Source organism: Caloenas nicobarica, chromosome 22 (assembly GCF_036013445.1).
Source record: "Caloenas nicobarica isolate bCalNic1 chromosome 22, bCalNic1.hap1, whole genome shotgun sequence".
Lineage (NCBI taxonomy): Eukaryota > Metazoa > Chordata > Aves > Columbiformes > Columbidae > Caloenas > Caloenas nicobarica.
The window spans coordinates 2504504-2518108 of NC_088266.1; the positions used below are offsets into that span (position 1 = coordinate 2504504).

Here is a 13605-nt window from a genome sequence, read left to right on the forward strand (position 1 = left end):
CAAAAACAACCAACCAACCACCCATGGCATCCTTGTCATTAAGAGGCAAGGGAAAAAATACCAACAACAACAGAAAAAGAACCATAAAATACAAACAACTCTGTCGCTAAGACACAATCATTCCCAGCTTCTGAGAGAAGCCCTGGACCCTACTTGATTTTTATTCTGGAGTGAGCAGCTTAAATCAATGGTCAAGTTTCTAACAACTGAAAAAGCCACACACAAAAAACTAACATCCCATTAATGAGAACGGCACCAAAAACCTCAAAAATGAAAAGCTAAAGCAAGGACACGGCGTACAAGGTATTTGTGAAATGGTGCCTAAATCCCCAAATACTCGAGATTTTGCAAGACAGGTGGGGTATTCATCCTGTCTTTACCAGGATTTATTAGGACAGTAGTTACAGAACATGATCTCAAAATCTTACCTGTTCAAACAGGTACATGGGGGCCTTGGAATACTGATGGAGCAGGTAGTCAAACACCAAGAGCAGACGTGCCACGATAAGCGGCACAGAACATTGCTGGGTATCCATGTTCGCCGTCAGCTCCACAATTGTCTGGATACAGAGCATCATGATAGATCTGCGGCCCCTCTCGGAGAAATTGTGAAAAATAAGCAGCAGCAGCTGGAGATGTTCAACATTCAGATCTTCGGTGTCACTGGGAAGAGTCCCCTGCAAGGCGTTTTGCTTCAGTGTGCCCACAAACCTGACAGGAGGAGAGGAAGTTCATCAAGTTCACTTTTCTCCTTGTTTAGATCCCTCTTTAAAATCTCTTGAACTAGAGGTCACAGACACACTTTCATAATTATATTTCTGTGCTTATTCTTCTAATACTGGCAATTTCACAAATTATTCACTACATCGTGCATTGGAATGAGACTATGAGAACAGTAAAACCTACGTGAATTCAATTAGCAGCAAATACATTTGATGGAAAACAAGGACAATCGTTCAAAGGGAAAGAGAGGAAAGAAGACTGACTTTCAGCTTAACATAAAATTATCTCACCTTTCCCAAACTTTAAGGCATTCTGGAACGTCAGGATCTCCCTGGGTAGTGGCTTTATGCTGCCAAATCAGGAGAAGTCGCGAAAGCACCGACAGACTTTGAGGATGGATGTAGAGAGGCCACGGACCTTCAGAAAAGGGGGCGACTCCCAGCTGCTGGAGCAGTGTGTTCTGGAACAAAACACAGACTTGTTGATTCCTGTGTAACCTCATCTGGGTGTTCCTGCTCCAGCAGGGGGGTTGGACTAGATGATCTTTCGAGGTCTAGCTGCTTAAAAAAAAAAAAAAACAAACCCGCCACAAGAAAAATCAACCAAGCAAGCAGAGTATTTTAAATACACTAGAAAACAGTCATCAAAAAATACAGGAATTGAATTCACTGATTGGTAAGCAGATTTATAACCTCTACTCGACAGTGTTAAGTCGGGTCAGCCCGTGATCTAGCAGAGAAACCCAGAGGCTACAAAGTTCGCACATGAAAGCAAAAGGATTAATTTGATTCTCTTCTGAGCGAATTCTAAGGCCTTTTGGCATCAGTTCTGACAGCAAAGCAAATCTGCAGGAATCCCTCTTGATCAATGTGTGCACAGAGGCAACCCTCCAAAACAAAATATACAACCACATTTCCTTTTCAGCTTTCACCACCTTCAAAGTTCAGTGGATTAATTTGAACTCTGGACACTAAGTTTACACTCTGCAGGATGCTTTCTACTGGATGACTGCAAAGATCATCCAGCTTGTTGGATCCAAAATATTCCAGGCTCTGTTTGCAAAATAGTATACTCCAGGGCCAAATGGAATCATCAATGCACTACTCGAGCTGCAGAGAGTCTGTGTAAAGACGTTAACACACACCAACACTTCATTTTAATTACACATTCAATCACAGACTTACCTGCAAGGCAGGGGACTGAAGATCTGAGGTCACCAAGGAATGGTTGAAGTGATACAGCGCAGCAGCAAACTCCTCATCTGACGTCCCTGTAAGACAGGGATCAAGCCATTTTAGTACCGTTGCTCTCCTACATTTTAAATTTCCACATGAAACTCAGAAAACATACACCTATAAATCCTACAGTCTGTGGTTTCTAATGGAGACGCTGTGCTCACTCACCCTTGAGCCCATCCTTATCCACCTCTTTGATGATGCTAGCTAGCGTAGCCATGTGCTGCTCTGAAAGAGAGACGCTCAGGTAGTTGCGAATGAAGTTATTCCTGGAGTTCAGCATGGAAGAAGTGATGAAGTTCAAAATGTTTGAAGCTAGGCTTAAAAACTGAAAAGAAAAAAAGAAACACACTACAGAAGCAACAAAAGAAGGGGGACTACAAGACAACTTAAATAAAAACAAAACTGCCAGCAAAATAAATCAAGTCCTGTAACTCCACCCCTGGCAGTGGGGTACAGATTTACTCATCACAATCCAGCTCACTGCACTCCGTGTTCTAGATCTGGACCAATTTTACAATTCCCTGAAAAGGCTGCAAGTCTCTGACTTCTCAACTGCAGTATTTATTTTTGTCTTTACCCAACGGAGTTGGAGCTAAAAGTATTCTAGCAGCAAGTCATTTTGCTTATACTTATGCCCTCGTTTTCCCCTCTCCCTCTGTAACCCAAATAGATATTAAATTCAGTCTTTGCTTCCCTGGCAGTAACAAATATCCTGATATTCCACCTGAGGGAAGAGCAGAGAACACTTCTCTATTCAAAGTCAGGACAGTCACTGATTCTCCATCAGCAACGTACTTAAAATACCTGACATTTATCACGCTGTCTGTCAACGCAGCGAGCCGCTGACAAGTAAACCACGCCACAGCACATCAATTAGCTCATGAAGCCTGAAGATCTCGTACCAATTCGGGATCTTTGCGGCTGGCCAGGATGTTTCCGTTCTCTCCGGCCGACTGTTTGTTGGGGCTCTTCACTCTGGGCGAGCTCTCCAAAGGTGGTGGTGGAGGCGGGGGCGGTGGGGCCACCTTCTCTTTGCTCGGAGAGATCGTCTCCTCAAACCACTGCCCAAGGATCGGTTCACTGTCGTCATCTAACGCACGAGGAAGGAAAAACAAACACATTCTATTATAAGCAAATACCTTAAGCAAACTACTCAGGTTAGAAAAGGCCTGAAAAAGAGTTTCAGTGAGCAGAGTTAAGGCATCTGCTATCCTCGTTTTTCCTTTCCAAATCACAAGGCTAAGCACTTTTACAGAAGTCCAACAGGAATTTACAAGGAGAAATTATTTCCAGTCTCCTCCTAAGCAAATACTGCCAAATCCCAGCTGCTCAGGCTTCAGTTTACACAAAAGAGTACAGTCAGCATTACTTCTGCCAAACAGATCTTACAAACTGTTTCATATTTTCAGCATTACATGCCACTCCAGTCTAAGAAGGCAACAGCCCCGTAGCCAGGTTTCCAATAAGTCTGAAAGACAGTGTAAAATCCTGACTTAAGTTGCTTGCTGCAAACTCGATTACCTTGGCTGCTGTCCTCCTCGGTGCTGCTAAAATCGTCCTCATAGTAAGTATTGGAATCAGTGGAGGCACTTGCGTCACTGCTCATGGAACCCTTCCTCTGACGCTGCAAGACACAAGCCTGGGAAGAACAGCAGAACAAGGTAAATTTCAGGATTATGAAAGATAAGAGTTTGAAAATAAATTTCTAATGCATTTTAATTTTCTTCTGGCCAATTTGTCTCAACTAATTGGTTAACAGTTTTTTCAAGGCTCCTCCCCCTTAAGTTGTGCTAAAAATTACACAGGATGATTGGAGACAGATAGCTTGTAAGCAACACTTCTAGGAACAGTTCTAATATAACATTTTGTACACAGCCTTTTCATCTTCTCCCTAAACTCACACATATCACTGAGCTTACAGAAAAATTTTACCAAAACAAATCTGTCAAATTTACAGCTCTGAAAAACGGAAAGAGAGAGGCCCAAGTTGACAGCTTCTGAAAGAAGAATTCTAAATTCTTCTCAGCAAAGTCAGCTTGTAACGTGAGAATTTTCCATGCGGATGACACGTGGCAGGAGCAGTTCAGCCGCAGAAGTTCGCCTGCTGTACGCCAGTTCCTACCTTTCTGTAGGAAGTAGACAGCAAAGTCAGCAGCAGATTAGTGAGTGGTACAGAATCGATCAGGCGCTGAATTCTCTGGATGGATGTGCTTTGAGCCATGACATCCAGCACTGCTGGCGGCCCATCGCTCTCCCAGCCCTGGAGGACAGCATTGAAAAGAGAATTTAAAGCGTGTTTCAGTGGAGAAGGCAAAACATTTCACAAGAACGTATGTGCTACCTACGTACCTTGTGCAATGCCTCCACTTGCAGATCTTGAAACAGTGATGACAGCAATTTGATAGCATGATTTGCTAAGACCACTGAGAGAACACCAAACCCTTGATGCCTACAGAAACAGAAAGGATACAATGCAATTTCAAGGGGAAAAAATATATATTAAATTGAGTGAAGTGACTGCTTTGCTAAACTGAAGAAAACAAATTCTTTTTGAGAATCAAGATGTGAATTACAAATGGAGATAAAACTTCAAGAAACCAAGACGACTCCGTAGTAGCTGCTTGCAGGGCATGGTTAGATACATGGACAATGATTCATTACTTCAGTGAGGTATTTACATACCCTTTGCCAGGTCCTAGTTTGGGAGACCCAACGCTCTCCTTAGTACGTGCAATAATGTCTCTGACACGAAGAGCAGCCAGTGGATCTTTCTCCTTTCCCTTATCAGCCAAGGCCGTGGGGCTGAGGTTCAAGATGAGGAAGAGGCTGTTTAGCAAACACCAAGCCCCAAGCAGCTGGAAGTTCTGATAATGCTGTCATCCCAAAAGTGAAAGAGGGGAGGAAAAAAAAAAAAAAAAAAAGGCACCAAAAAGACAAAATAGTGTTAATCCAGATGTCAAAATATAACAGCACAAAAACAGTGAAAAGAGCCTCAGGAGACGCAAATCTTACCTCACCCCCAGCACGGCGTGAATTGCTGATGGCTTGTCCAATCATTTCATAGATTTCAAGCTGCAAATCAACCCAAAACCATGGTCATGTTTAAGCGCTTCTCTGGGCAATAATAAACCACCACACACACTTCTAAAACTCCAAATACAATTGTATTTTGCCCTCTACAATTAGCAACCCCATTACTTTATCAGCAAGTCTAACGCCTGGAAGTAATAGATATGTACTGCAATCCAAATAAAGACAAATTCTACACACTTCACCTGCCGAGAATGAAAACAACAAATGCTATCACGTCTACTTACACATTTCTGTACAATAGTAGCAGCATCATTTTCATAATCCTCTTCTTTGGAACTTGTTGACCCGGTTCGTACCTGTTGAGTGCTCCCCACATGCAGGATGGCCATGCAGGTTGCCACACTCACACCTGATCGAAATCAAGCAGAGGTAACATTCTTATTAAGAGCCAACCTTGGGATTTAATGTTCATACTTAGCACATTAAAACAAGTGGTATCAAATGTGCTCATAAACTTGACGGAGCTGGGAATACTCCATACAGCTGACAGATTAAAAAAAAAAAATCTTTCGGAAGTACCCCCAAAAGAGTCAGGTTTTGTCCTACAGAAACATGTGAGAACAATTAAAGGGAGGAAATGTTTTACCATGTAATTCAGTACCATTTTTAAGGCAATCTTTGTACTTGACTGCCACATCTCTTTAAAATCTTACCCATATCAATTCAACACTCGGGATTCTGGTGTACTTAAACCACTCCTGGGAAACGAGGTTCATTTGGCAGTCTAACCAATTAAGCTGAAGCCGTAACCATTGCATAAATATATTCTCCTCTGAACATTAAAAAAAAGCAATAATTACAGGCTATTAAGATGACGTTGAGTCACTCAATCTTTGTCTCAGACACTGACAAGAACATTCACAGAATATATCAGAATTTCAGTGTCGTGATAACAATTTTCATATTAACCCAGTCACCATATGCTGCATAGCTTTCAAATTCATGAGAAATAAAGGTTATTTGTGGGCTGAGGCTCAAACGTGCAGGTAACAAAGCAGAGCAAAAGCCAGAGCGACTTAAAGCTCCAAAGAAAATAGAGGAAATCCATTCACCTGCATAGAGACAGCTGAGGGCAAGAACAGTCACATCCTGGAGACGCGTGGGTGTCAGGGGCTCCAGCACGGGCAGGGACAGAGTATCCAGCGCCATAGTCACGTCTATTACCAGCGAATGGAATCTGTTAAAACACGCATTAAGGTTCAGCAACACAATATACACATCAGGCAGCTCACAGGAGCAGCACAGTGACTGATACCATACAGCCAGCACAGTTATTTTCTCTCATACGGCACACCCAAAGAGCAGTGACAACAGCTCTTACCCATTGCGAACAGCGGTGGCATCTGCCACTGTGGCTGGCATAATAAAAAACGAGTTGGCTGACACCGCGTCCTGAAATCGATTTATGTATCGCAAAAAGTAGGGGAGGTTCAGGCACACTCTCAGCAGTTTTTCGGAGCCACCTACCAAATAAAAATAGCAGCGTTATTTTTACTGTTCCATGGGAGAGGTGAGTGGAACAGGTCTAACGGTCACCAATAATTGTCTTAATTATTCTTTGTGGTGAGAAAAATATCACCATAGATGAGGTAATAGGATAAAGACTAGTCTACAACACACAAACCAGACGGTGAAGTTTTCCGCCAGTACTCGTAACAGGTTTCACAAAGCCCTGTGAGCGTGTTACGTGGCACACCAGGTCTAATTCACACCTGCTTAAAAATCCACCCCATAAGCTATTTTATATCTTCTCCCTTTTTTTTTCCCCCCAAAACCAAACCTATTGCCTACAAATACACTGAGCTCATCTGCTCCACAATGAAGAAACCGCATTACAGCCACAACCTTCCTCGGTAACATCGGCGTGCAACTGAGCGAGTCCTAAAGAACAATTTCCTCCCATTCAGAGCTGTAAGGTGGAGCACTGGAGAGACACTGGCTCTTGCATTTTGTTTCCCAATGCTAAAAAGATGATTCTCACCAAGTTCTTGCAGGCTGGCTACATTCTGAGCGATGAATATGCTTTTTGTCTTTGCCGCAGAGGTTTGATCTGTGGAAGCTTGATCCTCGCTCTCTCCTTCCACCTGAAAGCAAGCCCGTACTAAATATATCATGGAAGCATTAAAAATACACGATATTGCAATAAGTCTTTATACAGCAGCAAGGCGTAGCAGCACTCACGAGAGCTGCAAGTATCTCTGAACATCAGCTTCCATGAGGAAACAGAACTATTATTGCAAATACAGCACAAACAGTGTTTTCTTGTTTGCCATTCATCAACACGCAAGTAGGATTTAAATACTTAAGAAAGGTTTTCTTTACGCATATGTATTAAAAAGCTACCACTCACTGCCCTCTGTCCTTCCCTGCACCAATGTTATTAATGTTAAAATTCCGACTTTCTATGTGAAGGCTGTGTGTTTACCTGTGTCTCTGGCGTGACAGATGGCGACGAGGAGACTCTGGGGTTGAAGACGGATGTCAGCTGGTTGAGGAAATTCATCTGCACTTCTTTCTGTCTTAGTTCTGGGCTCACCGGGGACGCCAGCTCCTTCTGGTCCTCTACTGCAGGAGAAACAGCAACACACCATTTCGTACATCGAAAACGCAGTATTTTCTATGCCCAACTCAAGCACCGCAGTGATGTAACCATAAATTAGAACTCTTACCATCAGAGAGGGTTTTGACAGTCTGAGGCAGCTTGGCGGATTTCATCATTGCTGTGAAGGTGATAATTTCAGTTCGATCCAGGCGGCTGCAGCCTGTGCACAGCCCCTTTATCAGCAGAATGAGGTGTTTCTACAAGGAAAAAGACACCAAGTACAATTTAAACTCTCTCGGTTCTAATTATTCCTCAATATCATTTATTCTAAGCAGCTGCATTAAGAGTCCTGCAACTTCAGCCAAAAAGGCTACTGCAGCATCTCGAACCCACTCTGATCTCATGGCAAAGATCGTGACAACTTATTAACTGCAGATAAATCAGGTCGCTAACAGTGTTCCATGTGCTTGTTATGGAAAAGCATCTGGAAAAGCTCTTCTTCCTATGACACACCAAGGCTTAACGCTGGCCCTATCACAAGCTATGCTACGCAAACACATTTCACACGCCTTTCCTCTTTGAAATAGATCTGAGCTCTTCCAAGAAGACTAAAATACAACTGGGGGAGAATGCATCTTTAAAAACTCAAGAAACAGGCAAGAGAACAGTTTTATCCAGGTTGTTACACAAAATAAAATCTGACTGTACGAAACCGCAACAGACTTAACTGAAATTTACTTAAGCGAGGTGTCAGACCACATTTATTTTGGCTTGCTCACAAGCTGCAATTCTGAGAAAAGAATACAGAGGGAAGATCCAACAGGTATCAGTTTCTCCTAAATCACTAGATCTTAAATATTTTAAGAACTTCGGTGATTTTGTTTGACGTAACATCAGAGCAAATACTTCAGAATTAGAGGCCAAAGTCCGTTTTCACACCCAGGCTTGCCCACGCGGTCAAAACCTGCGCTCACCTGCGAAACAGCGCACGCTTCATCTGGGTTCTCCAGCCGCAGCAGCGAGAATTCAATCAGGACTTTACAAGCAGCCGCCACTGATTGCAATTGGTTTCTTGGTACTGAAAAAAGCAGACGCTCGCATCACTCAGGACAAGTTTTTAAATAATTCAGTGTAATACGTTCTTAATGCTTTCAATAAAGCAGAATGCTCTGCAACACGTGCACGTACACAGATGCAATATAAATTCAGTCTCATTGAACGTCAATAAAGTGAGGATGATACCTTCTACCTAGACAAGGTAATTTAGACACAGATGTTGCTTCCCCAGCAACATTATTTAATACTGACAGGAGCACTGAAGAACACAAAACAAGTCGACACAAAACACTTTTCTGCTGAAATTGCCAAATTCTGTCAGCCAAAATAACATGAAATATTTTGAGTCACAATGTTTTGATCATTGCTTCCAATGTAGTAACATAACCGTCTAAGAACAACCTAAAAATCCTGAAAACAGATTTAAACGCTTCATTTAAGCAAAAATTACTTTCCGTATAGGAAGTCAGGCCAACGAATAAGCAACCAAAAGTGAACGCTGTCCAGTATTTGGTGGCCAAATACCCCTATCGACAGGTTTCCCTTTCCACCAGCACTGACATTTGGGCAGTATAAAGCTAGCAACGCCGGTCTCGCATGCTCTGCCTTAATATCTGATTCAGCAAGGGCTTGAGACAAATACCAGAAGGACAGCAGTTGTAGTTTACTTTTACTATATCCTGGCCATAACACGAGAGTAAGAGAAGCAAAGGAGGGGGAACACTTACTGAGCCCACACACGGTAGTGATGTAATGTGTAGAAAGTGCAACGAAGGAAGAGTAAAAAGGCTCATACTGTTTGTCGTGGTGTAGGATTTCAGATTCACTGCAACGGGAGAACAGGAGACATGTCAGTTGTGTACAGCACAACAGTGGCACTGCAAAACACTCAGAATATGTTGTATCTATTAACAGATGTAAGACGAGATTGTTAAAATCATGTTCTCTTTTCAAATCAGAGTTGTGAGAGCAGAATCCTCTCCCTTGTGTCCCATCTCCCGTGTCCTCAGGCCTGACTCCCCCAGCAGCGACAGACCAGGGCACCAAAATCCCTGCCCGCGTAGGACATTTAAGGAAATAGCCCCAATACTGCAAATGTTTCTCCTTTACAGCACGAAAAGGTCAGCCTCTTTTACAATCGCTCTCCAAGTCAGAGACTCATTAATCTTTAAGTTATTCTAAACTCAGCCGCCTATAAATTTTGGACTGTTTGTTCTGCTAACGCTGGGCAGGGTTTGCCAGGAGCGGAGCCCAGGCATTCCCTTTCTGTCACAGCACCAAGTCAGCCGGCGTTTATGCAATTCTGCAAAACAGGAGGATCAAAATAGGCAATTGCACAATAATAGCAAATACACAATGCAGTGTTTGCAACAAGCTGGAGAGTAAAGATTTTGGCAGGTAACGAATGGCAGAGAAAAATGCATCCACTGTAATCAGCCTCGTGGGTCGAGACTTGCAACTTCAGAGATCTGCATCATTTTGCCCCACGCACAAATCAACACACACACAAAAAAAGCTGACATAAACCAAAAGTAAAAAATGTAAAGCAAAATACACATCAACACACTGAAAGTGAAGTCTCTGAGGTCTCTCGGTGAGGGTCACTGGCCATGGAGAACATCTATTTATGCCCAGAAATGACATGCTAAATGCTGCTGCTGTGTCACACCACATCCCATCACACCGAAACCTGAAGGTTTTTCCTGTGACAAAACCAAGGGATGCAAATACATGACTATTAAATGCTTAAATTAATTTATTTCACATATTCAGACGACAAAAACTTTCATTCAGTGATGTGAATGAATTAGTTTGAAGAACAGATTATAAAATTCAACATCACCAGGCACTTTACCTCTCAAAAAACAGCCTTCTCCACAGCAGAGCTTATTTCTGGAGGGGAGTGATGAGCAGAAGGCATCGGCCCATTGTGATACGTTTTACCCCATTAAATGATGATTTTTCATGTTTGGCGACAGTCAACACTGCCACAGACTACGGCCAAACGAACCCCCACGTCCCCTTCACCCACCCACACGTGACAACCCGAACAGCACCCAATTTACGCCCAGTCCCTTTTTTCTATCCTAAGTCACCGTTTCCAGTCACAATGAGAGACGTGGCTCAAACAAAAGAAACTGTAGAATATATCATTTCTTCTGGAAAAATGAACAGAAAGACTCAAGAGCTCTATAGCTGTGATTTCCTAGTTCTGAAGGGTTTTTTGATTCAGTCTACCTGCAAAGTTGAAACAGCAAAGTAGCCATTAAGAAGCGAGAGGCTTCACTGAAGATATTCAGCAGCGTAACACGACTGAGATTCAACCTTGCTGTCTCCTGCTAGAAGAGCAGAGACTAAATGTGCAAAAAAGTTCACGCTCTCTTATATTCAGACACTAATTTTGCTCACCTACCTCTTTACACTCAACTATAAATTAGCAGCAGGTGTATGCAACATAATTTAAGAGAACAATTTGGGAATAATAGAATACAGGAGAAATTGGGAGCTCCTCAATTATCGTTCTGCGTATAGGTCAAGCTGTGCAAGACAATACGCATGAGGCACAAGAACGCAAAGGTGCAGAAACCACAACAAGATGGGGAATCTCATCTGGATTGGGCAATAAAAGGCTTGAGTTTTATTAAAACAAGTCATGGACTTGTTATGGTAGTGAAAAGCAGAAGGCATCTGTCAACTAATCATCAAGCCCTTGCAAACAAACAGAAATAAAAGATAACATCTTAATCCGTGATGTGCTAGAGTGTTATTCTGCATGTAAAGCGAGACTTAATAATCCCTTTTGGCTATTGTGTTGTGATTTATTGCTCCAATAACATTTGCTTCCCCAGGAAAACCACCACGCTACGGAAGAAGCAGTATCAAATATAACACTTCAGCCACCTCATTTCTCAGTTCTGCTTCCAAATCCTAAACAGACCCAAAATAAGCCCTTTCTGGGCACAAGAGCAGCCTCTTTTGGAACAGGCAGAGCAGCAGGTGCAGGAGCTTTCCCTCTGCTGAAAACCAGCTCCCTTGGCTGGCACAGGGTTTGTAAACTGCGTTCCCCTTCACTTCTGTCTTTCCAAGTCAGCATTTCCAGAACTTACAGCAAAAGAGAAGCCAAAGCTGATCAGTTCTTGAATATCCACACTAATAGGGGAATTCCAGTAACGTGATGATGCTTAAATTTAAAAATGAAATATAAGACTCATCAGGAAAAGGGATTTATTGATTTATTTTGAAAAGAATAACGTTAGTGATTTTGCTGTCATCGCACCATGTTTCTTTACCAGGAAATCCAGGCACTTTGTGGATGGTGTCAACCAACAGTCTCACTACAACAGTTAACAACCATCTTCTAAAAATAAATCGAACAGATAAAATATTTTAGATTAGTAATCTAAAGATAGATTATTTGTTCAGAATAGAGGAGCATGGCTCCAAACACGAACAAACTGTGTTTTTTCCTCTGTGATTTACCACGCCGTATCAAGCTTGAAATAAATGATACCGTCCTGCAAGACTCCCTGAGCTCGCACTAAATCCTGTCCCCATCAGGAACAAAACTAACTCAGACCTCAGCTTAGTGCTATGTAAAGGCAACAAACCGCTGGCTCAAGCAGAAAACGGAACCGTCGTCCTCACTAATGGAGTAAACAGACCCTTCCCAAAAGTCAAGCGCGACCACTTAAGCATTTCTGTGATACTGTTCTGCCCAAACGCTCCACCAGTGAGCTTTAGGCACGGCACCGGCGCTGCAAGGAAAAGCAAAGCTGAAATCGTCCCTAAAAGAAAGATCAACCTAAGAACCACCCAAATCACATAAATATGGAGTAGCCGCAGGTGCCGAGGTGAACCACTACTACACGTATGTAAGCACAGAACGTTACTTCGAAGCATCTATTCTCTGGACCCTCAGCCATTATATATTAAGCAAAATACCACAAGGCTTTATTTTGATATCTTCCTTAGCACAGCGTTTACTTTTTGTTTCTTGACAACTTCTAGTGGTCGGGGCTTTACCTCTGTAATGGAGCATAATGTTATGGCATTCATACCTCCTGTTCTAAATAACAAAATAAGGCACAAGTTGAATTTTAGCAGCTCCAGTGAGCGCTCTCACGCTCCAAGTCCAACCTTTCTGGTTCAGAAAAGGCAGACTTGATTCACTCCAGTTTCAGTTCTCCTTAAAACACGAGCAGTATTGCACTGGTAGAAACCCAAACAGGAGCGAGTGCCACACAGTGACCCCGCCGTGAGTCTGTCCCCAGAGGGAACGGGCCAGGTGAGGTGTTTGAACAGCATAATGTGCTTGAACAGGAACAAAAACCGCAAGAACCGTCCCGAAGCCTCTCCGGGGAGTAACTGTCAGTGGTGCTTCTGCTGTGGCCGAGCAGCCAACGCCAACAGCCGGGTGTCTGCGCCCTCAACCCCGCTCCTTAGGTGCCAAGGGGACCCGAACCCCCCGGGAGGAGCCCGGGCCTGAGGAACCCCCGGCGGGGGCGGTTTCCCCGCAGCCCCAGCGCTGCCCACCGGCCCGGCCCCAGCACCGAGCGGGGACGCTCCTCAGCCCGACACCGGCCCCTCACACCGCGAACCCCGAGGGGACCCCCCCGCCACCGGGCACCCGCCCTGAGGTAAAGACCCTGAGGGAGTGGGGCGGGGGGGGAAGGAGGCAGCGCCCGGGCCGCCGCCCTCAGCGCGGGCAGGTGAGCCCTCACCTCTCGATAACCGAGGCGAGCAGCTGCGGGAGCTCCTTCATCTCGAAGGCCGAGTAGGAGGCGGAGAGCAGCGGCCGCACGGCCACGTCCCAGCCCGGCTCCGCCGCGGCCCCCGCGCCGCCGCCCGCCGCCATCTTGCCGCTGCGCTGGGCCAGGGGGGGCCGCGGCGGCGGGACGGGGGGGGGCCCGGACACGCAGGAAGTGACGCAGCACCCACGCGCGCAGCGCGCCT

The 13605-nt window shown here is 44.2% G+C and overlaps 1 protein-coding gene across 6 annotated transcripts in view; it reads right to left on the reverse strand.

Annotated features, from left to right (window-relative positions):
• The window catches only part of UBR4 (ubiquitin protein ligase E3 component n-recognin 4), a 74375-nt gene extending 60845 nt beyond the window's left edge, over positions 1 to 13530 (reverse strand). For all 6 annotated transcript variants that reach the window (XM_065650067.1, XM_065650066.1, XM_065650065.1 and 3 more), the window contains exons 1-19: positions 13374 to 13530; positions 9381 to 9478; positions 8571 to 8674; positions 7724 to 7853; positions 7480 to 7619; positions 7036 to 7138; positions 6376 to 6517; positions 6107 to 6231; positions 5279 to 5403; positions 4974 to 5033; positions 4644 to 4834; positions 4311 to 4410; positions 4084 to 4221; positions 3483 to 3600; positions 2864 to 3051; positions 2127 to 2286; positions 1908 to 1993; positions 1014 to 1183; positions 429 to 711 (exon numbers count right to left, since the gene is read on the reverse strand). In XM_065650067.1, coding sequence (XP_065506139.1) covers positions 429 to 711; positions 1014 to 1183; positions 1908 to 1993; positions 2127 to 2286; positions 2864 to 3051; positions 3483 to 3600; positions 4084 to 4221; positions 4311 to 4410; positions 4644 to 4834; positions 4974 to 5033; positions 5279 to 5403; positions 6107 to 6231; positions 6376 to 6517; positions 7036 to 7138; positions 7480 to 7619; positions 7724 to 7853; positions 8571 to 8674; positions 9381 to 9478; positions 13374 to 13507 — 2595 coding nt within the window. In that variant the 5' untranslated portion in view covers positions 13508 to 13530. The remainder of the gene's footprint in view (positions 1 to 428; positions 712 to 1013; positions 1184 to 1907; positions 1994 to 2126; positions 2287 to 2863; positions 3052 to 3482; positions 3601 to 4083; positions 4222 to 4310; positions 4411 to 4643; positions 4835 to 4973; positions 5034 to 5278; positions 5404 to 6106; positions 6232 to 6375; positions 6518 to 7035; positions 7139 to 7479; positions 7620 to 7723; positions 7854 to 8570; positions 8675 to 9380; positions 9479 to 13373) is intronic.
• Between the last annotated feature and the right edge of the window lie 75 nt (positions 13531 to 13605).